This window comes from Centroberyx gerrardi, chromosome 7, assembly GCF_048128805.1.
Source record: "Centroberyx gerrardi isolate f3 chromosome 7, fCenGer3.hap1.cur.20231027, whole genome shotgun sequence".
Taxonomy (NCBI): domain Eukaryota; kingdom Metazoa; phylum Chordata; class Actinopteri; order Beryciformes; family Berycidae; genus Centroberyx; species Centroberyx gerrardi.
Window position 1 is genome coordinate 33,308,155 of NC_136003.1, and position 25,204 is coordinate 33,333,358.

The 25,204-nt window shown below is 48.2% G+C and overlaps 2 protein-coding genes across 2 annotated transcripts in view; one reads left to right on the forward strand and one right to left on the reverse strand.

The window, feature by feature from the left end:
- The window catches only part of LOC139910014 (protein NLRC3-like), a 305,613-nt gene that overhangs the window by 33,793 nt on the left and 246,616 nt on the right, over window positions 1-25,204 (forward strand). The gene's annotated exons all lie outside the window — the stretch shown is intronic.
- The window catches only part of col1a1a (collagen, type I, alpha 1a), a 26,887-nt gene continuing 2,599 nt past the window's right edge, over window positions 917-25,204 (reverse strand). Inside the window, exons 2-48 of the mRNA XM_078284954.1 lie at window positions 24,363-24,385; window positions 23,999-24,034; window positions 22,863-22,955; window positions 21,805-21,873; window positions 21,615-21,659; window positions 19,948-20,001; window positions 19,630-19,683; window positions 19,372-19,425; window positions 19,143-19,196; window positions 18,963-19,016; window positions 18,747-18,791; window positions 18,490-18,543; window positions 18,336-18,380; window positions 17,817-17,870; window positions 17,174-17,272; window positions 16,415-16,459; window positions 16,157-16,255; window positions 14,618-14,671; window positions 14,246-14,353; window positions 13,796-13,849; window positions 13,495-13,593; window positions 13,350-13,403; window positions 12,611-12,709; window positions 11,785-11,838; window positions 11,373-11,426; window positions 11,024-11,131; window positions 10,732-10,776; window positions 9,535-9,633; window positions 9,317-9,424; window positions 8,717-8,878; window positions 8,343-8,396; window positions 8,102-8,209; window positions 7,844-7,897; window positions 7,678-7,731; window positions 7,314-7,475; window positions 7,004-7,111; window positions 6,228-6,335; window positions 6,039-6,092; window positions 5,513-5,620; window positions 5,152-5,205; window positions 4,622-4,729; window positions 4,461-4,514; window positions 4,187-4,294; window positions 3,701-3,980; window positions 3,104-3,294; window positions 2,238-2,480; window positions 917-1,663 (exon numbers count right to left, since the gene is read on the reverse strand). Of these exons, the coding sequence (XP_078141080.1) occupies window positions 1,517-1,663; window positions 2,238-2,480; window positions 3,104-3,294; window positions 3,701-3,980; window positions 4,187-4,294; window positions 4,461-4,514; window positions 4,622-4,729; window positions 5,152-5,205; window positions 5,513-5,620; window positions 6,039-6,092; window positions 6,228-6,335; window positions 7,004-7,111; window positions 7,314-7,475; window positions 7,678-7,731; window positions 7,844-7,897; window positions 8,102-8,209; window positions 8,343-8,396; window positions 8,717-8,878; window positions 9,317-9,424; window positions 9,535-9,633; window positions 10,732-10,776; window positions 11,024-11,131; window positions 11,373-11,426; window positions 11,785-11,838; window positions 12,611-12,709; window positions 13,350-13,403; window positions 13,495-13,593; window positions 13,796-13,849; window positions 14,246-14,353; window positions 14,618-14,671; window positions 16,157-16,255; window positions 16,415-16,459; window positions 17,174-17,272; window positions 17,817-17,870; window positions 18,336-18,380; window positions 18,490-18,543; window positions 18,747-18,791; window positions 18,963-19,016; window positions 19,143-19,196; window positions 19,372-19,425; window positions 19,630-19,683; window positions 19,948-20,001; window positions 21,615-21,659; window positions 21,805-21,873; window positions 22,863-22,955; window positions 23,999-24,034; window positions 24,363-24,385 (4,070 nt within the window). The 3' untranslated portion in view covers window positions 917-1,516. The remainder of the gene's footprint in view (window positions 1,664-2,237; window positions 2,481-3,103; window positions 3,295-3,700; window positions 3,981-4,186; window positions 4,295-4,460; window positions 4,515-4,621; window positions 4,730-5,151; window positions 5,206-5,512; window positions 5,621-6,038; window positions 6,093-6,227; window positions 6,336-7,003; window positions 7,112-7,313; window positions 7,476-7,677; window positions 7,732-7,843; window positions 7,898-8,101; window positions 8,210-8,342; window positions 8,397-8,716; window positions 8,879-9,316; window positions 9,425-9,534; window positions 9,634-10,731; window positions 10,777-11,023; window positions 11,132-11,372; window positions 11,427-11,784; window positions 11,839-12,610; window positions 12,710-13,349; window positions 13,404-13,494; window positions 13,594-13,795; window positions 13,850-14,245; window positions 14,354-14,617; window positions 14,672-16,156; window positions 16,256-16,414; window positions 16,460-17,173; window positions 17,273-17,816; window positions 17,871-18,335; window positions 18,381-18,489; window positions 18,544-18,746; window positions 18,792-18,962; window positions 19,017-19,142; window positions 19,197-19,371; window positions 19,426-19,629; window positions 19,684-19,947; window positions 20,002-21,614; window positions 21,660-21,804; window positions 21,874-22,862; window positions 22,956-23,998; window positions 24,035-24,362; window positions 24,386-25,204) is intronic.

A 25,204-nucleotide genomic window follows, 5' to 3' on the forward strand; every position in this document is an offset into this window, starting at 1 on the left:
CAGCATTCAAAATAATTAAAAACATCTCAAATTATTATACATATACAAAATAGGTACAGATCCTCGTGGTGTTTTTGTCTGTCTGCCTTCTCTCACAAACTCTTTGCTGGTGATTCTCTTTATTTTCTATTTTGTTGTTCCAATTTTGAGAAAATTAACCCTTCGCATAAGAAAACAAAGAAACAAAAAAAATGCCTAGAAGAGAGGAGGTGTGGATGGAGAGGGGAGGGGGGGGGGGGGGGGTTAATAAGAATTTGGATGACAGATGCAGGTCAGAAATGAAAAAACAAAACGAAAACAAAGTGTTAAGGAGGTTGGACAGAGAAGAGCCGTGGATCCACCTTCCCTACGAGCCGCACAGACCGGATTCACCTCAGACCCAGAGAGAAGAGATCTGCTTCAGCCACCGGACACCAAGAAGAAAAACTAACTTTTAGCACCGAGAAGCTCCGGCCGCCGCACGACTCCGACACCACAGCACAGTGCAGACGTGCCGGGCGGGCGGGGCTTCACACAGAGAATAGCACCTTTTGAGTTTTAGCTGTTTCTGCTTCTGATAAAGTGAAAATAAACCTCAACTACCCACCGACTGCAGGCTTCACTTCAAAAAACACTGGGCCACTTTGTTACAGCTGGAATTCCCTTTTTTTTTTGAGGTAGCCATAGGATTTTTTTTGTTTTTTTTTTCCTTTTTAAAAAAAAAAAGAGGTTTAAACCCATGTTTCTCTGCTGGTGGTTTTAATGTGACTTTCTTTTCAAAAGGGAGAGAAGAAGAAGAAGTAGAAAGGAACAAAAACAGGAAAGCGACCACAACAACAAACATCACATCACAAAGAGCAACAGCTACAACATGAGCGGTGAGGCGGGGAGTCGTCGGCGTCGTCTAGGGGCAGAACAACAGAGACAAACATGGCTGTCAGTTTGACCGTTTATTCATCAACACCTGAAACGTGGTACAAAGCAATGGGGTTCTGTCTGCTGGGACTGTCCTTTCATTCCTCTCACCGCAGTGGTGTAAAAAAATACAAAAGTCACCGGTGTTTTTTTCTGTTGGTTTCTGTAAACTCCAGAGAGGCTTGGTTTGGCTGGATGAAGAGGGGAAGTGAAATTTTTACACTTTACACAAGCATATATTATTTTCTTGTTGCCAGTGAAACAAAATGTCTTCTCTAAAGGTTCCTTGGTGTTGGTGATGGTAAAAAAAAAACAAAAAAAACAAAAAGAGTCAGAAACAAAACAAAAACAAAAAGTAGTGGTCCCAAACACGGCGATGCAGACGCCGCCGCATCGCCGCCATCTTGTGGAAGTGCAGGCTTTAGGCAAAGTGGACCATCGGGAAACAACGGCCGAATGGAAACGTGTAGGTTCAGGAACGAGGGGTCGGATTTTTCAAAAAAAATCGCATTAGAAAAACGTTTTGGTGGGGTTTTTTGTTTTTTTTAGAGAGAGATGACTGCTAGAAAAAATAAAACACACATACACACACAACAACAATTTCAAGTCCAGATTTCTCTTTTTACAAGAAACAGACGGGTCCAACTTCAAGGCCAAACTCTTGGTCTGGAGCACCGACGTCCATAGGAGCGATGTCAATGATGGGCAGGCGAGATGTTTTCGTTGTCTTGTAGTCGATGACTGTCTTGCCCCATGCGCCGGTGTGCGACTGGAGGGAGAGGAGGAGAAGAAGAAGAGAGGGTTAGGGTCCACGTTCAAAATGGCCGCCGCACAGTGACACTGGAAGGACTAGATGCAGCAGGACTAGATGGTACATTTATGAGCAGAATTGATTTAATACACAGGTTAGTCTAGTCCAGTGATTCTCAACCTTTTTCATATCAAGAACCTTTAATTTAGTCCACATAACTTCTTGTAAATGAAATAATGGTGAAGTTTAACAATTCATCAGTTTGCTGGGGACCCCCTGGAACCTCCTGAAGGACCCCTGGTGGTCCCCGGACCCAACGTTGAGAACCACTGGTCTAGTCTAAGTAACTGTCACCTGGAGTCTAGCGGGCTGGTAGGATGGTGAAAGTGGTAGGATGGTGAAAGTGGCTAAAAAAGGTGTGTGTGTGTGTGTGTGTGTCACTATGCATCTAATGTTGCTGAAGCTGATTCTTCTCAGTGTCTTTCTGGATGAGCTAAATGCCTCGAATGTAGAATACAAAAGGCAGTGCTGTATGACAACGTATCATACTGCGTGTGTGTGTGTGTGTATGTGTGTGTGTGTCTCTCCTCACCGTGCATCCATCCTCCAGGACGCTGTAGGTGAAGCGGCTGTTGCCCTCGGCTCTGATCTCGATCTCGTTGGAGCCCTGGAGCAGCAGCGCCTTCTTGAGGTTGCCGGCGGCGGCGTCCATGTAGGCGACGCTGTTCTTGCAGTGGTAGGTGACGTTCTGGGACGCTTCGGTGGACATGAGGCGCAGGAAGGTCAGCTGGATGTTGACGTCCTCAGGCTGGGAGCCCTCGCTGCCGTACTCGAACTGGGAGGAGAGAGGAGGAGGAGGAGGGTGGAGTTAGCAGCTGGTACTGAGAGGAGAGAGGAGGAGGAGGGTGGAGTTACTGGCTGGTACTGAGAGGAGAGAGGAGGAGGGTGGAGTTACTGGCTGGTACTGAGAGGAGAGAGGAGGAGGAGAGAGGAGGAGGAGGGTGGAGTTAGTGACTGGTACTAAGAGGAGAGAGGAGGAGGAGGGTGGAGTTACTGGCTGGTACTGAGAGGAGAGAGGAGGAGGAGGGTGGAGTTACTGGCTGGTACTGAGAGGAGAGAGGAGGAGGAGAGAGGAGGAGGAGGGTGGAGTTAGTGGCTGGTACTGAGAGGAGAGAGGAGGAGGAGAGAGGAGGAGGAGGGTGGAGTTAGTGGCTGGTACTGAGAGGAGAGAGGAGGAGGAGGGTGGAGTTACTGGCTGGTACTGAGAGGAGAGAGGAGGAGGAGGAGGGTGGAGTTAGTGACTGGTACCTAGGGGAGAGAGGAGGAAGAGGGTGGAGTTAGTGACTGGTACTAAGGGGAGAGAAGAAGAAGGGTGGATGAGGAGGAGGAGGAGGGTGGAGGATGAGGAGGAGGAGGAGGGTGGAGGAGGAGGAGGGTGGAGGAGGAGGGTGTGTTTACCTGGAAGCCGTCGGTCATAGCCTCGCCGAACCAGACGTGCTTCTTCTCCTTGATGTTCTTGCTGGTGTACCAGTTCTTCTTGGCGACCTCGGTCTGGGTGGGGGTCACGCAGGTCTCTCCGGTCTCCATGTTGCAGTAGACCTTGATGGCGTCCTGAGTGCAGCCCTGGTCAGGGTCGATCCAGTACTCGCCTGGAGGAGGAGGAGAAAAGGGTTTGATCAGTCCACTAGCCTTCTGAACACCTATTCTACCGCTCTACCGCAAAAATCCCCTTGGAGACTCACTGCTGGTTCGCCTTCAGTGTTTCTGTCCTACAAACTTCTTACCAGCACAAACAAACTTCTACCCCGGGATCAGCAGGACTCTACTGTTCTACCGCTCCACCGTCCTGCTGGTAAAACCCCTCAGAGACCCACTGCTCTTCTAGACTGGCTAGCACATCTTGATGTCATGGCAGGTTCTTCATCTAAGCCTTGGCGTTTCCGTCCGACAAACTTTTCACCAGACCAAACAACCTCTATCTAGGATCAGTAGTACCGCCACCGTCCCACCGTCCCACCATCGCTGCACCGTACAAATCTCCCCGGAGAGACTCACCGCTCTTCCAGTCGGGGTGGCACATCTTGAGGTCGCGGCAGGTTCTGGCGGGGTTCTTGCGGGTGCCGTCGGGGCTGCGGATCTGCTCGATCTGCTGGCTCAGGCTCTTCAGGGTGCCGTCCACCTCCAGGTCGCGGTCGCGGAGAACGTTGGCGTCGTCGGCGCGGTACATGCGGAAGGGATCGGGGGCCTTCTCCTGGGGCTGGGCGAGGAAGCCCATGTCGAATCCACCGCCGGGGGCACCGGGGGCTCCAGGGGGTCCGGGGGGTCCAGGAGGTCCCTGGGAGAGGAGGAAGGAAAACCGCAAAGTGTGCAAGTGAGATGAAGAAACCTCAAAGGAAACATCTCGAAGACAAAACCAGCAACATGCAACACAAAGTGGCAATGAATAGATGGATGGGTGGATGGGTGGATGGATGGGTGGATGGGTGGATGGATGGATGGATGGATGGATAGTTAGACAGTTAGTCAGTTAGTTGGACTTACAGCAGGTCCCATCTCTCCAGAGCGTCCACGAGGTCCAGGAGGTCCGGTGGGTCCGGGCAGGCCGCTCATACCGTCCTTACCGGCAGAACCAGCAGATCCACCAGGGCCCTGCAGACAACATGGAGGTCAGCCTCAAAGTCTCTGAAAGCTCTAAATCTAAATCTAAATCTCCCATGACGACACACAAGGAAAATAGCGAGCACGGAAATCCAAAACATGAAAATCTGCCTCAGGCACTGGGACTGCATCAGGACTGTGTGGTGTGTTAACGTACTCTAGGTCCAGCGGGTCCAGCAGCACCAGCGGGTCCTTGCTCTCCAGAAGATCCCTATGGGTCACACACAAAGACAGGAGTTAGAGGTCGAGCGTGTGTGTGTGTGTTATGTGTTATGTGTGTGTGTGCGTGTGTGTGTGTGTGTGTGTAGCGTAACGTACAGGAGATCCAGGAGGTCCCTGCATGCCGGTGAATCCTCTGTGTCCCTTCATGCCTCTCTCTCCAGCCTCTCCGGTCTCTCCCTTGTCTCCACGAGCTCCAACAGCTCCCTGTTAGGAGGAAGAGGAGGAGGAGGGGGAGGAGGTAGAGGAGGAAGAGGAGAAGGAAGAGGAGGAGGAGAGCAACTATTAGTACAGAGACTGGACAGGAGTTTTCAGGATTGGAGTTTGTTTTTATGTTTAGGACAAATTAAAGAGTTTATTTGAAATACTATGTATGGTTTTTTGAAGGAAGAAATCTTTAATTCACCATTCAACATTTTTGTAAAATCTTTCTCATGTAGTCAACCAAGGACTTCAGCTCCTTACTATCCTTCAAAAAGTACCATCATTTATTTGCTCTTGCAATACTCTTGTAAGAACAGTAGGTGTCACTATTTTCAAATGATGTAACATTTGAAAAAGTATTTCTTGCGTTTCCCTTGGTTTACTGTAGTATGTGCGGTATGTGCCGGAGGTTTGGTGTTACTTACAGCGGGGCCACGAGATCCAGCGGGGCCGGCGGGGCCAGAGGGTCCGGCAGGTCCCTGAAACACAGCAAGCAGTTAGAGACTGAAACTCAACAACTTTCCCCCAAAACACCCAGCAGCTCTCAGGTGTGAATGTGGACGAGCTCGACGTCTAAATGTCTTTGTGATTGTGATCTAACGTCATGCATTGGGGCTAATTAATAATAATCTACAGTTTCAGTAGATGAGTTGAATAGATTCAGTAGAGTCTGTCATCGACTGTAACTGAACTGCATCAACATGACATGACTAAAATGTGACATTTTCATCAAAAGACCAAGACTATGACTATGGCGGTTCTCATCTGGGCGGCTTCGTTACTCACAGACTCTCCACGGTCACCAGTCTTTCCGGCGGGTCCGACGGGTCCGGGGGCGCCGGGGGGTCCGGGGGCACCAGAAGCTCCGGCAACACCGCTCTCACCACGGTCTCCCTGAAACACAGCCACACGTTCACCAGTTTAACACCAGACTCCCTGAAACACAGCCGCATATTCAGCAGCTTTACTCTCATTATATTGTCTGATTCTTCGTTGGGGGAACTGGGAATTTAAAGCGCCGATGTCTTGCAACATCTCAGGAAACTTCACTGGTTCACTGATTTTGGTCTAAACAAACTTAGAAATGTGGGATTTGGTGAAGAATGCTTTCATTAACTAACGGACAATTCTCCGCCTGGTTGGTAGCGGATCGGTGACAAAACCGTAAAGCCTCAGATAGTTCCTGGTTCTGTGATGGTGAGTTCGTCTCTCTACATAAACCAACCATCACTTCCTATTCTATTCTAAACGTCTGGTTGGCTGGTGAAGTGAAAGCAGCTGGTAAGTTGGAGGTGATGAGTTGGTCACTCACTTTGGGTCCAGCAGCTCCATCGCGACCAGCGGCTCCCTCGTTACCAGGGGATCCCTGAAACACACACACACACACATCAGGTTAACCAGGACACACACACACACACACACACAGTGCTACAGCCTGTTCTAATGCTGTAAACAGGCAGACAGACAGATTCAGTGCAGAGGTGCGCTTGTTTCCCCTCACCTCGCGTCCAGCCTCTCCGGGAGCTCCAGCCAGTCCGGAGGGTCCCATGGGTCCAGGAGGTCCGCGCTCCCCAGAGGGGCCGCCGGGTCCCTGCTTTCCAGGCTCTCCCTGCGGGCGACACACAGACACACCATGAGCGTTGATGTCTTTCACTAACTTTCACTCATGGGACGCACTTTTCGGTCCCAGTTCTAGTGGGGTAAAGATAGTCTGGGCTAGGTGTGCCTGCTTGGCTCCTCCTGCAGGGGGCGGCAGAGGACTCGTGTGTTATTCTATGGTTGGACAGGAGTCTTATGAGGTTTATTTACAGAAACAGGTACAGACAGACAGTTAAACCCAGAGGTGGAAGGTAACTCAGTACATTTCCTCAATTCTGTACTTCAGTCCAGTTTTGAGTATTTCCATTCTTAGAGACTTTCTTCTTTTCCTCCACTACATTTCAGAGGGAAATTATTTTTCCTGAACTACATTCATCTGTTCATCAGTTCATTTTACTGCTAATACTTCTAGACTTTTACTGAAGGAAACTTTTGAATGTCGGACTTCACTAGTAAAACCCTGCAGGCTTACTGGCTAGTTTAGTCTGGAGTAACTGTGCTTGCTGCCTGCAGGGGGCGACACAGAGGTTCAGTCGGGTTAGTCATACTCCTCGTTAAAGTGGACCGAACCCGGGTCGGACGGGATCTGTTTGGCCTCATGTTCCTGTGAACGTGTACTGCGGTGAAACGGTGAAGCGCTCGGTGCGTTCAGGGTTTCCTCTGCCGGTGGAAACTTACAGAAGCTCCGGGCAGACCGGGGAAACCTCTCTCTCCTCTCTGTCCAGGCAGACCGACGATACCACGCTGTCCAGCAATACCCTGGGGTCCTGGGATACCAGAGGCACCCTGTGGGGGGGGGGGGAGAGACAGAGAGAGAGAGAGAGAGAGAGAGAGAGAGAGAGAGAGAGAGAGAGAGAGATCAGGATGTAGCTGAGACTGAGTGCCAGGTCCAGTTAATATATTCAGTATCATTCTCTGGTGGCCAGTCATTTCGTTCTATGGTGTGTGTGTGTGTGTGTGTGTGTGTGTGTGTGTGTGTGTTACTTACAGAAGCACCCTCGCCTCCGGGGTTACCCTTCTCTCCCTGGGCTCCTGGGGGTCCGGCAGCTCCTACCTCACCGGGGCGTCCGGCGGGTCCGGTCTCTCCGCGGTTTCCCTTCTGTCCCTCCTTACCGGCGGGTCCAGCGGGGCCAGGGGGTCCAGAGTTACCCTGGGGGGGGGGGGGGGGGGGGGGGGGGAGAGGGGGAGTGTTATGATGTTATTATTATTTTCTCCATGTACTTCCTATGTTCTGCCATGTGTTGCATCGATACGAACAAAACTAAAGACGATTTAACCGTCGCTCCGGATGAGAGAATCAGCTATGTGACTGAGGAACAGGAAGTGCTGATGACATCACAGGAAGTACTTACAGAGGGGCCGGGAGGTCCAACTCTGCCAGCAGCACCGGGGAAGCCAGTAGCACCCTGGGGAGACAGGCAGAGGTTTAAAGTCAGTGCAGGTTGATAAAAACAGAGAGAAGAAAAAATGATAAACCAGAATAAAAAGCAGAGAAGAAGAAGTGGGGCGGGGACTCACAGGAGGTCCGGCGGGGCCGCGGGCTCCCTTAGCGCCGGTGTTTCCAACGGGACCCTGATTGGACACAGCAGAGCGTCAATCAACACCTCAGAACCAATAGGAGGTTGTCTAGTCTGCTGTCTATTAGTATTCACATTACTGACAATTTAATATCTAAGTGTAATATAAATCATTTTAATACATTTCAATATTCAACTCCTCATATGCAAATGTAAGAGTGGTGTGTGTGTGTGTGTGTGTGTGTGTGTGTGTACCAACCTGAGGTCCGGGGGCGCCGGTGGGTCCAGCAGGGCCGGGGAGTCCAGCGTCTCCCTTAGCACCGTTATCTCCAGCCTCTCCCTTAGCACCAGGCTGGCCATCAGTACCCTGGAGGAAGGAAAGAGAGAGAGAAATGTTTTTTACCAGAGAGAGAGAGAGAGAGAGAGAGAGAGAGAGAGAGAGAGAGAGAGAGACGCGCTGGAAGGAAGAGACAGGAACTGAAGAAGAAGAAATGACTTACAGGAGGTCCAGCGAATCCAGCGGGTCCTGGAGGTCCAGACTCTCCACGCTCACCCTGAAGAACAGAGAGAGGTCAAGGGTCAACTGCTGCTCACATATTAACATTAACATTAACAGAGAGAGAGAGAGAGAGACACAAAGAGAGAGAGAGAGAGAGAGAGAGGTGTTCAGACAGACAGACAGGTGTTCAGACAGACAGACAGGTGTTCAGACAGACAGACAGGTGTTCAGACAGACAGACAGACAGGTGTTCAGACAGACAGACAGGTGTTCAGACAGACAGACAGACAGGTGTTCAGACAGACAGACAGGTGTTCAGACAGACAGACAGGTGTTCAGACAGACAGACAGGTGTTCAGACAGACAGGTACTAACAGGGCCTCCGCGGGCTCCAGCAGGTCCAACAGCTCCAGCAGCGCCGGCCTCTCCCTTGTCTCCTTGGGGTCCAGCGGGGCCGGGGGGGCCGATGGGTCCGGTCATACCGCGCACGCCATCCTTACCTGGAGCGCCATCTGTTCCCTTACCTCCTTGGTCACCCTGGGGTGGGGAGGGGGGGGGGGGCAGTTAGTCAATCTGATTATTATGATTCTTTATCATGTGATTCTGACAAATATCCAGATCACAAAAATCCTTTGATTATTGATTTGAAACACATGGTCCAGCTGCAGGTGGTGCTGCTCGCTTCTGGTGTTTTATCAGTAACATTACATCAACTCCTTTATACTGGTTGTACTGGTTATACTGGGAGGACTGGGAGGACTGGCTGATCTGTTGCAGTCATATGGATTCTGTAGGTGGCGCTACTCACTGGTTTATATCGGTAATAGTAAGTTACATCACATCCTGTGTACTGGTTGTACTGGTTGTACTAGTTATACTGGTTACATTGGTCATATTGGTCATATTGGTCATGCTGGGTATACTGGTTATACTGGTCACACTGGGTATACTGGTCGTACTGGAGTGGCGACTCACTCTGTCTCCCTTAAGTCCTGGCAGTCCAGCGGCGCCGCGCTCTCCGGGCATTCCCTGCAGTCCAGGAGGACCCTGAGCACCAGGAGCACCAGGGGCTCCAGCATCTCCCTGTGGGGTGGGGGGGGGGGAGAGGTGAGCTTCAGTAGAACCCAGTAGAAGCAGCAAAACAACTCTACTACTAAAACTTATTCTTGGTTTCAGCCTCTGTGGGGTTTTACCTTAGCACCGTCGTTACCAGCAGATCCAGGCCCTCCACGGGCGCCGGCGGGTCCAGAGGGGCCGGGGGCACCGCGCTCACCGGGGAAACCTCTGTCACCCTGCGGGGGGGGGGGGGGAGAGAGAGAGAGAGAGAGAGAGAGAGAGAGAGAGGGTGAGTTGGATTGTGAGCCGATGGCCAGTGTGTGTTTCATTCCAGAACTCTACTCTGCATCTCACTACATGTTGCTGCCTGATTTTCATTTGTCAATATTTCAAAACCATGGATGATTTCTCATCAACAAAACCAGAATTATTTTGTAAGCAGAAGTCTTAAGATGACTCATAACTTCAATAGAGGCTTTCAGGTCATGTAACCCCGCCCCCTGTGGCGGCCATGTTGGAGGTCCTCAGCTCTGAACAGCTGATTGTGTTTCTGTTTGTTTCTGACTGAACTGATCATTTCATCACTGATCCATCTGATTGATTTAGTGTTTAGATAATGTCAGCTTGTTAGCTAGCTAACCATAGTATCTGATCAGCTAACATCACTGTCTTGTTGTTAACACATCTGATTAGCACACTAGCTAACGTATCTAGTAGCAGCTAGCGTTAGCGTGTTCACATTAACATCAGTGTGTTTGCCGGCTAGTTAGCTAGCTAACAGTTTGTTCAGGTTAACTGAGCTGACTCTTCTCAAGCTACAACTCAGAGTGTTTTGGAGTAGAGACTAGGGCTAAAGACAAGACAGTTTACTGTGTCACAGTAACCAAATCCACCTTATCACACTATTCACTTTTACTGAGAACGTTACTGAATGGATCTACAGCCACACCACAACAAGCTGACTCAGCTGCTCTCTGCTTCTAGCTGCTTCATACAGATTTACACTTTATCAACTAACACACAGTTCTACAGATTTACACTTTATTAACTAACACACAGTTCTACAGATTTACACTTTATTAACTAACACACAGTTCTACAGATTTACACTTTATTAACTAACATGATTCTACAGTGTTCCTCCATCATGGAGACTCAGCTGGGTGGTCGATGTAATGAAACTGTAAACCTCTGTAGCTCAGAAGCTCTGCTGGTAATAAATGACTAGAGAGCTGATCTACTAGCATTTCATATGGTTCAATACAATTAGAATCAGGCACAGGGTGGCTCAATTATTACTCTGATGATGATGATGATGATGAAGAGCTACTTACTCTAGATCCAGCACCTCCAGGAGCTCCAGCCTCACCAGGCAGACCCTAAAGAGAGAGAGAGAGAGAGAGAGAGAGGAAGAAGAGTTCAGTCTTTCTACCAAATTCCCATCCTCGTCTGTACAACACCAAGACAAAGGATCATCTATCTGTCAGAACCAATTGAATTGGTTAAAGTTGTCTTAATTACATGTGATTCACCAGGAAGCCAAACCAGATTGACCCTGTAACTATTTAATTCTGGAACTATTTAGATGTGGAAGTGTTTCCCTGTAGAGGCCAAGCAGCACAGTACCTGCTCTCCAGGCTTGCCGGTCTCTCCGATGGCACCCTGGGGTCCTGGAAGACCCTGGAATCCAGGAGATCCAGCGGGTCCCTGCTCTCCTCTCTCACCAGCGGGACCCTATGGAGGGGGGGGGGGGGGGGGGGTATTAGGGTTAAACATGGAGGCTGAACAGCAGCAAGGCATTGTGGGAGTTTGAGTTGATGTGTGTAGTTTTAGCATTTAAAGTAGAATAGCGTGAGTTTTCACCAGCAGAAACCACAGAAATCAGACCTCAGTGAGGTCTGGGTGTTAGAGTGTGTGTGTGTGTGTGTGTGTGTGTGTGTGTGTGTGCGTTTGTGTGTGTGCGTGCGTTACTCACAGCAGGTCCGGGGGCACCAGGAGCACCAACATCACCGTCCTTACCGGGGGCACCCTAGGGTGAAACAGCAGACAGACAGCAGGCTGTTAGAGACACCATGTGCCAGCCAGCTTCTATATTCCATATTCTACATTCTGTATTCTATTTTCTATATTCTATTTATTACATTCTGCATTCTATTTTCTATATTCTATTTTCTATATTCTGCATTCTATTTTCTATATTCTATTTTCTATATTCTGCATTCTATTTTCTATATTCTGCATTCTATTTTCTACATTCTGCATTCTATTTTCTATATTCTATTTTCTACATTCTCTATTCTATAGTTTTTATTTTATATTCTCTATAAGCCGCTGATGTGGTTTCAGACATGACAGTAAAATAAAATAGAATAGAATAGACAACTTACAACGGCACCAGTGGGTCCCATCACTCCTCTCTCACCAGGCTTTCCACCCTCACCCTACAGACAGACAGGCAGACAGACAGACAGGCAGACAGACAGACAGACAGACAGACAGAGAGACAGACAGGCAGACAGACAGGCAGACAGACAGACAGGCAGGCAGTAGGTTAGTTTAGCTGGTCAAACCTTTCATCAATATGAGATTATCACATCAATCTATCACTTCTGTTACTCTTGTAGCTCCAATCGAAGATTTTATAGTTAACGGAGAGGCTCTACTACTCTTTTAAGTCCGATCAAAGATATTATACACAACGGAGACGCTCTACTACTCTTTTAGCTCTGATCAAAGATATTATACACAACGGAGACGCTCTACTACTCTTTTAGCTCTGATCAAAGATATTATACACAACGGAGACGCTCTACTACTCTTTTAGCTCTGATCAAAGATATTATACACAACAGAGACGCTCTACTACTCTTTTAGCTCCGATCAAAGATATTATACACAACAGAGACGCTCTACTACTCTTTTAACTCTGACCAAAGATATTATACACAACGGAGACGCTCTACTACTCTTTTAGCTCCGATCAAAGATATTATACACAACGGAGACGCTCTACTACTCTTTTAGCTCCGATCAAAGCACTATAAAATGTGCTACCATTTTTATAGTACTGACAAGATGATCTACAATTCTCACATTATTTACCAAAGATATTAGATAGCAGTGGAGATGCACTTGTAATGTTATAACGCTGACAAAAATGTTCTTAAACTTCCGATCAAAGATATTATATAGCAGTTGAGATGCTCTACTCACAGCGGCTCCCTTGGGTCCGGGGAATCCCATGACTCCAGGCTGGCCTCTGGCTCCAACGGAGCCAGGGGGTCCGGGGCGGCCATCTTGTCCAGCGGGTCCCTGAGGAGGGAGGAGGGTTAGAGTCTCTGTAAAGTCTACACACACTGAATGAAGCTGATTCTATTAGATAAAGACGAGCGTTACCGATTGGCGGATTCTGATATGAAATTCAATCTGTCACCTCTCAGACCGAACTGAACTAACCTGCAGAACTACAGTTTGGCTTCGCTTTGCACCATTTTGCATCCCTGATAGAATTAAAGGGTCTGTGTGTAAATTTCTGGTCACATGCTGGCCTCTATCGTTCAGCGTTGTCATGACAACAACACTCTGATCAGGATCCTGACATCACCACGATTCTGTTGGATTCTGTTGCTATTTTGTGTGTGAAGTAATTCCACTTCCCCGGCGCATAACTGGGCCGGTCCGTTAAAATTCAAGTTGTTTGGAGGATTATATACATGCCGAATTTACCAGAACACCCTACTGGTTAGTAATTAATTCTCTAATAATATTTTCTGATGTGTGTTTTTTGCCGATGAGCAAGGTAAAAACAAATTTTTAGATTTTTGAAGGGACCTTGGTGGGAGGGCCTTCAGCCTCAGCCCGCTCCTGTGGTTTTGCTGATATCTACTAGTCATAAGAGAACATGGCATCACATCATATTTGGCTGAGAGACGGTGAGGAGAGCTGAACTTACAGAAGGTCCCAGCTTGCCATCGGGTCCAGGGCTGCCGGGGCTGCCAGTCATACCCTGCAGGTCACAGGTCAGAGGTCAGAGGTCAGAGAAATGTCTAGCAGTGGATTACTGAACGCTGCTGCAGACAGAGAGAGCTGAGTCTCACCTTGGAGCCGGGCATACCAGGCTCACCGTTGCGGCCGGGCTCACCGGTTGCACCCTTGGGTCCAACAACTCCGGGGCCACCACGCTCACCGGGGGCACCCTGTGATGGAGAGAGAGAGAGAGAGAGAGAGAGAGAGAAGGAGAGAGGGAGAGATAGATAGAGAGAGAGAGAGAGAGAGAGAGAGGGAGGTAAATATTGATTAGTTGGATGATGATTGAAATACCATGATGCCTGGAGGTGGAGTGGAAGACTCTGTGTGTGTGTGTGTGTGTGTGTGTGTGTGTGTGTGTGTTTGGCTCACCTTGGGTCCACCAGCACCATCAGCACCAGGGAAACCACGACCGCCAGGAGCGCCCTGCAGAACGAATCAAACACACTCTGCTCAGCACCGGAAGCAAACACACTGTGTCCGCTGCCATGACAACCAGTCGGCACCGCTCTGGACCACCAGCTCCGGTGTGTCCTGGGCAGCCAAACAAACTCACCCTACTCATCGTTCTAACAGCGCTGTTCGATTGGTGGGAGAACTTGGACTTTGTCACTGGAATCGCTTTTCCATCCCACAATGCAAAGCAGCCACACACAACACATGTGACATGAGCGCCCTCCAGAGGCACAACTCCTATTTCTATATTCATTTATATTTATATTCATAACATAGTGAATTTTGCAGCTGCGTATCAAATAACATGGAATATGAAAAGAAGGAGGAGGAGAGGAGGAGCATGTGCAGCAGTGTGTATGTACGTACCCGTTCTCCGGGAGCTCCTCGGGCTCCTGCACCACCAGGCTCTCCTCTGGCTCCTCTCTTGCCTTCCTCACCAGCAGGTCCTGGGGGTCCCTGAACTCCTGAAACACCCTGAGGACACACACACACACACATATATATATATATATGTATGTATCCATGTGTGTTTGTGTGTGTGTGTGGCAGTGTGACAACTGTCTTCATGTCAATTCAAAATCTGAAGAGTTTCATCCCAAAACACCTATTTAATATGAATATATATTTATATGATATATATATATAGAGAGAGAGATATTTAAAAAGCAGACATGACTGTGTATGTTTAAATTGTTTGGTTTAAATGACATCAGTCTGTTTCCTGACTGCTGAACTTACAGCCTCTCCCTTAGCACCAGCCTCTCCCTTGGCTCCTGGGGCTCCAATCTCACCCTGAGGGAAACAAACAACAACAACAAATAAACAAACAAACCACAAAAACAGTCATCAACAACCAATAAATAAACAACAGAGAGTCACCAACAACAAATAAACAAACAGCAGAGAGTCACTAACAACAAAAAAACAGAGTCATCAACAATAAATAGATAAACAAACAAGCATAAATAAACAAATAAAGTCCTGGCAGTAGAGTCCACAGTTAAGTAACACATTACATTTAGTCCTTACTGGAATCAATTTTGTGTATTTGTACTTTTTAAAACTTTCAGTCAGTAATTTCACTTTTACTTCAGTTTGTTTTGACTGAAATATTTGACTTTATTACTGAGAACCTGTTAGCATGTTGAGCTAACTGACATTAAACAGTCTGACCTGTTAGCATGTTGAGCTAACTGACATTAAACAGTCTGACCTGTTAGCATGTTGAGCTAACTGACATTAAACAGTCTGACCTGTTAGCATGTTGAGCTAACTGACAGACAGTAAACAGTCAGACCTGTTAGCGTGTTGAGCTAACTGACAGACAGTAAACAGTCTGACCTGTTAGCATGTTGAGCTAACTGACTGACAGTAAACAGTCTGACCTGTTAGCTTGAGCTAACTGACTGACAGTAAACAGTCTGACCTGTTAGCTTGAGCTAACTGACAGACAGTAAACAGTCTGACCTGTTAGCTTGAGCTAACTGACTGACAGTAAACAGTCTGACCTGTTAGCTTGAGCTAACTGACAGACAGTAAACAGTCTGACCTGTTAGCTTGAGCTAACTGACTGACAGTAAACAGTCTGACCTGTTAGCATGTTGAGCTAACTGACTGACAGTAAACAGTCTGACCTGTTAGCATGTTGAGCTAACTGACTGACAGTAAACAGTCTGACCTGTTAGCATGTTGAGCTAACTGACTGACAGTGAACAGGTTTGACAGCAGCTTGTTGTCCAGCTAACTGCATGGAAACAGCCTGCATGTCATTTCTTCACTGCAGTGACTCAGCACATTTTAAATCAGCTACTTTTCACTTTTCCTCAAGTAGATTTTTACTTCCAGTGAGTTTGTACTGGAGCAGGAACCAGATTAGAGATCAGGCAGATGGAGCGACCTGATCGCTTCCTACAGATCAATACTCTGTAACCTTTGATCATTTTATTATACGATCACTAACCTCCCTTACCTGTACGCACGTGTTTTTAACTGATCATTTATGACTGATTTTATTTAATAGGGACAGTGCATATTAACATGTGAACTTTTCAAACCAAATGTAAACATGGCAGATTTAGATTTAGTCCTTTGGCAGGTTGATGTCACAGTTTTATGAATCAACATCAAATAACTTTAGTATAACCTACTAAAACATAAGAAGAGGGAAAAAATAGGGAGATAAAAAAAATAACCCTTTTTATTCACATTTTCTGTTTGTTTTGTCTTACTTTTTTGTTTATCATTGCAAACTCTAGACAGACAGACAGACAGACTCACAGTGTTTCCCTTGGGACCGGGGGCTCCAGCAGCACCCTGGGATCCGGGGGGGCCACGGGGTCCGGGGAAGCCGGGAGCTCCAGCGATACCAGCGGCTCCCTGCAGGGGGCGGCAGACACCACAACACCTCACACTCTGAACTCACTCTGTCACTCTGACAGGCTGCCGGGCGGCCGGAGCCTGCAGACCACTGCTGAGGGAATCTAACCCACAACCCCAAAATACAATCAGTGTGTATGTGATGGGAGAGTCACTCACAGGGGCTCCTTTAGCTCCGGGGGCTCCATCAGCTCCGTTATTACCCTAAGAGAGGAGGAGAGGAGAGGAGAGGAGGAGGAGAGAGGAGAGGAGGAGAAGAGAGGAGAGGAGAGGAGAGGAGGAGAAGAGAGGAGAGGAGAGGAGAGGAGAGGAGAGGAGATGAGGAGAGGAGAGGAGAGGAGGGGAGGAGAAGAGAGGAGGAGAAGAGAGGAGAGGAGAGGAGAGGAGAGGAGGAGAAGAGAGGAGAGGAGAGGAGGAGAAGAGAGGAGAGGAGAGGAGGAGAAGAGAGGAGGAGAAGAGAGGAGAGGTTAGGAGAGGAGGAGAAGAGAGGAGAGGAGGAGAAGAGAGGAGAGGAGAGGAGGAGAGGAGAGGTTAGGAGAGGAGATGAGGAGAGGAGAGGAGAGGAGGAAAAGAGAGGAGAGGAGGAGAAGAGAGGTCAGTTCAGGTTTTAATGAACAATCCACAAATCAGAAGTTCGATGTCATCAAGTCAGTTCTGAACTTTCCTCTTTGACTTTCTTGAACGTTTTCCTCCTGTACAACTTGTTCTCTGTCACTAGCTGAGCAGTTTATTTCAAAAACACAATCAAATATTTCCATTTTGGGAAAATAAAACTCATTATCTGAAGTTCACGGCTCAGTATTTCTGCAGTCCAGAGGACTTCAGACTGTTGCTTTATTTACTCTCCATGTCAGGAGGAATCTGGAAAACTCACAGAACAACAACAACAAAGATCTGAGGATTTCTGCCGGTACTTACAGAAGGTCCGGCGGCGCCGGCGGGTCCGGGGTTACCGGCCTCTCCGCGGGCTCCTGAGGGGCCCTCGGCACCGCGAGCACCCTGGGGTCCGCCGTCACCCTGCGGGAGAGGAGGCAGACACACAGGACTCAGTCAGGGACAGGTGAAGGTTGTGGAAGAAGACGATGAGTTTGACTTTAAATCAAAACGCCTTAAATGAAGAAGAGCGTAAAAGCGTTTGGTGTGAGGAGAAGAAAGAGTAGAAACCTGTGGGAAGCTCTATTTCTGACACGCTAACAGACGAAACACTTTCAGCTGCATGAGATCCTACTTCTGAAAATTTGATAATTGTCCCAAACAGACTGGGAGAGAAAAGTAGCATCAGATCAACGCTGTTAGCATCGCCGCTAATCTGCCCAACACCCCGAAACCCTGTTACTGCTGCGCTTCTGCCCCCTGGTGGTGGAAGACAAGAGAAGAAGAGAAGAGGGAGAAGAAGAAGAGAAGAGGAGAGAAGAGAAGACGACACTTTCATGATCTCTATGTTGAATTGGGGAAAATTGGGAAGGAAGACAGAAGAGAAGAAGAGAGGGGATGGAAAGAAGACAAGAAGAGGATGTTGAGGCTGTAGCATTAGATCAGATGTTGGTGTGGTCGGTCGTACCTTGGCTCCGGGGCCACCAGGGAATCCAGGAGGTCCAGCGGGGCCGGTGGGGCCCTGAGGAGAAACACCAACAAAGAAGAGTCAGAGGGGCCGATCCAGCGCCTTTACACGGCTAACACAGTTTCTATCCAGCTGCGTGTAATAAGCTCCTACGTCTTCTTCTGCAGCCACACTACTCTCTAAAACCCAGAGGAGTCAGTCAGCACCCAAATCAGCTGCAAGCACCCAAAAGAACGCTTCATCTAGAGCCTACAGTATATCCCCCTGGGTTCCTTGGAGCGTTCCTTGAAGAACCCCCACAGACCAGAGGTTCCTGATCCTACACCCTAAGAACCAGAGGTCCGTTTAGGGTGCTAAGACTCAAACGGAGCCAGTGAGCACCTCAGGTTCCTCGCTAAAAAACAACATCTCCCTCAGGCGTTCTGTGAAGGAGGGGTTCCTCAACCGTCTGAGGCTCCTGCAGGTTCCTCAAAGCTCTGCTGCGTTTTACAGTGTAGAAGAAGATGGAGGTGGACTTACTGGAGGTCCAGCAGCACCAGCAGCACCGTCGTTTCCACGAGCGCCCTGCAGGGAGAGAGGTGATTGGTCGATTGGTCGATTGATAGGTTGATTGGTTGATTAATTGAATAGTTTGTGTGTGTGTGTGTGTGTGTGTGTGTGTGTGTGGACTCACAGCAGCTCCAGAAGGTCCAGAACGGCCTCTCTCACCAGGCAGACCACGAGGTCCCTGAGAGAGAGAGGGAGAGAGAGAGAGAGAGAGAGAGAGAGAGAGAGAGAGAGACAGTTAGACACAGTAAACCAGACAGCTGCTGTTTCCATTGAAAATCCAAGATGGCGGCTATGTGAGAATGCATGGCTCGATGGATTCTTAAACACAGAGAGTAAAAGCGGTGTGTGTTCAGACTGAGAACACTTTATACATTTACTCACCATAGCACCAGGGGTTCCGTTCTCACCGGGGGCTCCAGCCTCTCCCTAACACACACACACACACACACACACACACACACACACACACACACACACACACATTTAGTAGCTGAACTCAGTTCCATGTGGATGCTTTGGCAGTATTGCATGCTGAACAGAACTGAGATCAATATTACAGAGGGAGAGAGAGAGAGAGAGAGAGAGAGAGAGAGTTACCTTGGGTCCAGCAGGGCCGCCCTCTCCCTTAGCTCCATCCAGACCACTGAATCCCTACAGAGAGAGAGAGGGAGAGAGAGAGACATCGATGAAGTATGGTCTGATTGAAGAGAAGTTTCTTTGTTGTATTGTTGATAAAGTTGGTTGAAAAAGGGAGATGCCATGTTGGCTCCAACTCACTCTGTGTCCCTTGATGCCGGGAAGACCGGGGGTTCCTGGGAAACCACGAGCTCCCTGAGAGAGAGAGAGAGAGAGAGAGAGGGAGAGGGAGAGAGAGGGAGAGAGAGAGAGGGAGGGAGAGAGAAATTATTAACACAACTCTTTTTTTTCCTCACCTCATGATATTCCTATGATCCGTATTTTTAGCGTGTCGCTGGTGTGTCACCACCATGTTTCCATGGCAACTCACCTGTGGGCCAGCAGGTCCACGCTCACCGGGGCGACCGGGCTTGCCAGACTCACCCTGAGAGAGAGAGAGAGAGAGAGAGGGAGAGAGGGAGAGAGAGAGAAAGTCATTTAAATGCTTCAGCAACACATATGTCATGCTGATAATGCTAATTGAATTGAATTGAATTGAATTGAGAGAGAGAGAGAGAGAGAGAGAGAGAGAGAGAGAGAGAGAGAGAGAGACATAGATGGTGAATGAGAGTGGCTCCAGTTGACTTACATCCTCTCCGTTCTTTCCAGGGGGGCCGGCGGCGCCACGGGGACCCATGGGACCCTGCACACACACACACACACACACACACACAGAGGGTGAGACCGGTGACAGGGTGGGGGGTGTAAGGTGTGTTAGTGTGTGTGTGTGTGTGTGTGTTTTCACATTGGGCCTACATGTGTTGGTGACCCAGTGAACTAGTTTGGCATGCGATTGATGAAATCATGCACAGTGTATGTTTATGTGTGTGTGCGTGTGTGTGTGTGTTGTGTGTGTGTGTGTGTGTGTGGTTATGTGGGTGTTGTGTGTGTGTGTTGTAAAACTCACAGAAGCTCCAGCCTCTCCAGGCTCACCAGGGGGTCCAGTGAATCCCTGAGGTCCCTGCAGGGGGCGACACACACACACATACAGTTTACATCCATAACACTACTGCACAGTACTATACCAGCCAGTACTACTGCAGTAGTGCGAGTACTGCAGTAGTGTGAGTACTGCAGTAGTGCGAGTACTGTCCTGCCTTCCAGCAGTGCAGCAGGACAAACCCACTCCTGTTTCTCTATTTTCCATATTAACATGTAGTACATTAATATTAATGAGGGGAGACAGGAAGCTGCTGGTTGTTGCTCCTTCAGTAAATAATAATACTAAATGTCTGCTGCGCTGTGACATCACTTCCTGTCAGGATCGCTGCACCGGAGATGGAGTGTGGGAAAGAAACCAGTCAGGTGGTCAAGTTTGTCCCAGTCGGGCTGCTGTAGAGAGGAACTGTCTGTCTGACTGACTGACTGTCTAACAGCAGAAAGAGAGGGTCGCCTTGTTTTGTAGCTGCTGACAGTTGGGTCGGGTGGGGTTAGCAGCAAAAAATACAGAATAACAGACCAGTCTCTCTCTCTCTCTCTCTCTCTCTCTCTCTCTCTCTCTCTCTCTCTCTCTGTCTGTCTGTCTTTCTCTCTCTTCGGTGAGTCATTATGGAAGTCATTGGGTTTATTTAGAGTGTGTCATGGCTATCCTCCAGCACACACACACACACACACACACACACACACACACACACACACACACACACATCTGGTCTGAACCAGTGCGTCAGTCTCTCCGTCCAGTTTTTTTTTTTTTCCCAGTCCCGGGCCGTTTCTGTGTCTTGGATGTGATTGGTTATTCTGGTCAGTGGGCGGGGCTTGAAGCTCAGGGCTAAATCCTATTGGTAATCCGTCTGAATCAGCTTCAGAAGCATGAGTCCTGGTTGTGATCTAACTGGTGAGTCAGGGTTAGACCCATCCATGTTTCTGAAATCTGTCGGAAGCAGAAGGCATAAGAAGCAGATCGCAGCTCATCTCTTTTGTCTTTTGACAAAAATAATCTTTGAGTTCAGTCAGTTGCTGAATAAAACTGAATAATCAGGTTTTAGTTTTAGTTTTATTCTGTTAGATTCCATCTGCAGCAGTTAAAGTCACAGTGAAGCAGCATTCTGAGAGCGGCTTACTTCCTTAATATGATGTATTTCCTGTTGCAACAGGATGTTGGGGGGCGGGACATAACGCAGGGAGGGATCAGTCAAAAGTCTAAACCAATGGGAGATCAGTTAGGGAGAGAAAGGCAGTTTGATTGGATGGGAGGGGCGGAGACTGTTCAGTGTGATGTCACCGTTAAAGATCCTCTGTTTCCCAGGAAGGAGAAGAATTAGAATTGATATAAAAATACAAGAAATTATTTTTTTTGTAATTTTTTTGGCATAAATTGTCAAACAGGTGTGTGTGTGGTGGGAGGAGCTAAACGGGCGAAAACCAAATTTTGGATTTCAGTGTGACTTTAAACTTTAAGTTTCCATTAACGCTACAGCTAAATTAAATAATTTCAAATATCGCCATGGGAACGAATATTGACAGGGGCGCTGTGAGGAGAGGGCAGTGACGTCACGGTGATGTCACGGTGATGTCACTGTCCTCTCCTTCTCCTAGCTCTCAGCCACAGCAGGGGGGAGGAGGGGTACTCACGCTAGCACCAGGAGATCCGGGGGGGCCGCGGGGTCCCATGGGGCCCTGTCAATCAAACAGAGGGGAGGCGGGGTCAAAAATCACATCACCATGGTGAGATAATACAGGCTGGTGCTTTATTAAGGCAATGTTATACAATGTGTGTGTGTGTGTGTGTGTGTGTGTGTGTGTGTGTGTGTGTGTGTCCTACCATAGGTCCAGGCACAGACATGGCAGGGGATTTGTCATCGTAGCCACCAGACATCTGAGGGGAGAAGTTCTGCAGAGACAGACAGACAGACAGACAGGTTAGTGACAGAAACACTGGAATATTATAATCCATAATCCATAATCCATAATGACACACACACACACACACACACACACACACACACACTGTCTTGTAAGTGCGATGTATGTCTGGAAAAACCAAACCATAGAAACATAGAAATATCAGATCCAACATCTTAGTTTAGTTCAGTCAGTTGCTGCCAAAGTGTCTTCTCCTACCTCCTACCTCCTACCTCCTATCTCCTACCTCCTACCTCCTACCTCCTACCTCCTATCTCCTACCTCCTACCTCCTACCTCCTCTCCTACCCCACCTTATCCCATCATTTTGTCATATTTTCAAACTTGCAAGTGGAAAATAAGCTTCACTTCATTAGAGTAGTGGATGAAGGAGTATTTCTGACTGAGGAGGATCAGATCTGTGACCTTTGACCTCCTCACTACTGTACTGTTGGCTAGCTCTTTGGCTAAAGGGTCTACAGGAATATTAGCTTAGCATGCTAAATAAGAAGTTAAATTAGAATGGGAGTCTATGGGAATGTTAGCTTAGTGTGGAGTCTGTGTAAATCAACCCACCATGCTGCTGTATGCTAGCAGAAAATCTCTTTTCCTTCCCTGAAGCAGCTCCTCCTTTATGCTAATGAGCTCTTGACCTTTTGACCTGTTGACATGTTGACCTACATTTCAGTTACCTGGAAACCTGAAGTATGTAAAGGCCGTTTGAACTCCAACTACAGGAAACCACAAGGGATTATGGGTAGAAGGAGAGGGAAAGTCATATGTTCAGCTGTTTCTTCTTCAACACCACAGAAGAAGAGACAGCTAGTCTCTCACCTGCAGGATGGCAGGTTCAAACTCTGTCCGATGAACAAGCTGCTTGGGAGTCATGTGACTTTACTCTACAGGCCCTGGCTGGCTTGTGATTGGTCAGTTTGAACCTGAACGAACCAAATGCAGAAACACAACAAAGTGAACTTACTCCACCGAGGCCGGGGGGTCCGGGGGGGCCGGGGGGACCGGGCAGACCGGGCTGGCCGGGGATACCGTCGTTACCGGCGGGACCAGGCAGACCCTGCAGGGGGGGAGAGGGGGGGAGAGGGGGGTCAAAGGTCAACTGGCTGCAGGACTCAAACACATAGAAGACATTTTCTGTTTTGAACTGAGAAGAACGACTTGAATATGACTTTAGTGTTCAGTTTCTTTAGGTATGGGTTGATAGTGGTCATGTGACTGGAACAGGAAGTAGAAAGTGCATCAGAAACGCCTCGAGCTGAGCGCTGATTGGCTCGTCACAGCTGTATCAGACTCCAGGTTTCAGATCATGAGCCGCCAGGCAGAGAGCAAATGTTTTCATTGGTCTGTTTTGGGACGCTCCAGACATATGATGCATGTTCCATAAATGCCACCTAATAAAAAATGACTTAAAACGTAAAACAACTGTTTTAATTCTCATGAATGAATGGATACAAGCAGGTTCAAGCAGGTTCAGCACCAGACCTTCACATGCTGCCCCCCAGTCGGGTTTATTCACTGGGAGGCAGCATGTGAAGGTCTGGGTGCTGAACCTGCTTGTATCCATTCATTCATGAGAATTAAAACAGTTGATTCAAGTCACTTTATTGTGAGGGGATTTGTCATCTGTCATCCAGGCTGCCCCGCATGTTGAAACAAACGCACCTGCTGAGTCTCACTGAGCTCAGGCTGTCAGGGTCATCTGAATCTGGTTTTAAGATCCGCTGCAGAAACGAGTCTGCTGTGTCTGCCAGGTCGTGGTGTTTAGATCCAAACTGTTTCCATCACAGTTTTGGCTGATTTTTGGTGTCAGGTGATGATGTCACCAATGACCAACAGACTGGACGGATTAGATCTGACATGAACTGGACCAGAGCTTCAGTCTGACTGATCCTGCTGCTGGCTCCAGGAAAATAAAATGATGTTTTCTAGAGAGAAGTGCTGACATGAATCAGTATCGGATCTGTCTGGGAGGCGTCAGACTGAAACGTCCCGATGCGAGCGCGGGGCAGCGAACGCACCGCGCTGACAGGAGAATTCGAGCGATAAAGCTTCGAAGCCCTCAGAGAATCATGGGAATGAGGAAGTGGAATGTGAACCTACCTTGTCTCCCTTGGCTCCTCGGTCTCCCTTGGGTCCCTGGGGAAAAAAACATACAAAATTGATGGTTTTAGTTGATGGTGGATATGATGCTTCTGATCAGTGATGTCATTCATCAGCGACATCACTGATCAATAAGTAGAACACAAGATCAATTGATTCTTTAGACCAATCAAGCAATATCTGTAGTTGATCAATTATCATCTTAAAGATGACCGTCATGTGTTTGATCAATGATCAATATTACAATCAATAGTTAGCTCAAACTGATCCAACTTGTTCAGTTAAGTTTAACTTGTAGATAACAATGTTCAATCCAATGTTTGGCTAGTAATGATTGATGATCAATAAAATAATCAATATTCACCTCAACCTGAGGCTCCTGGAAACCTGCAGAGACAGAAACAGGAAGTTAGAAAAGCAGAGAGGCAGAGAGAGGAGTGACATCATCGGATGAGAGCGTCAAGTCATCAGATCTTCAGGAGGAAGGTTGGATCTGATGCTTCTGTTTTGTGTGTGTGTGTGTGTGTGTGTGTGTGTGCGTGTGTGTGTGTGTGTGTGTGTGTGTGTGTGCGTGTGTGTGTGTGTGTGTGGTGGGGGGGTATTTTGTTGTCTTGGAAACCGATCACATGTGAAGGTGAGCGGAGGGTCAAACGAAGATCAACTTAAAAAAAAAAAAAATCCTTTTGGAAAAGACATGAGAAAGAAAAGAGGAAGATAAACTAAAACTCTGAATCTAGGAGGAGAGGAGAGAGGAGAGAGGAGAGGAGGAGAGAGGAGAAGAGGAGAGAGAAGAGGAGAGGAGGAGAGAGGAGAGAAGAGGAGGAGAGAGGAGAGGAGAGGAGAGAGAGGAGGAGAGAGGAGGAGAGAGGAGAGGAGGAGAGAGGAGAGAAGAGGAGGAGAGAGGAGGAGAGAGGAGAGAAGAGGAGGAGAGAGGAGAGGAGAGGAGGAGAGGAGGAGGAGAGAGGAGATGGAACAGGAATATTTAGGAAAGAAAGAAGAGGGAAGAAGCTGGAAGAGGAGATGAAGAGGAGGAGGTGAGGGGGAGGTGTAGAAGGTGAAGAGGAGCAGGTGAAGGAGGTGAAGAGGAGCAGGTGGAGGAGGTGAAGAGGAGCAGGTGAAGGAGGTGAAGAGGAGCAGGTGAAGGAGGTGAAGAGGAGCAGGTGAAGGAGGTGAAGAGGAGCAGCAGGTGTAGAAGGTGAAGAGGAG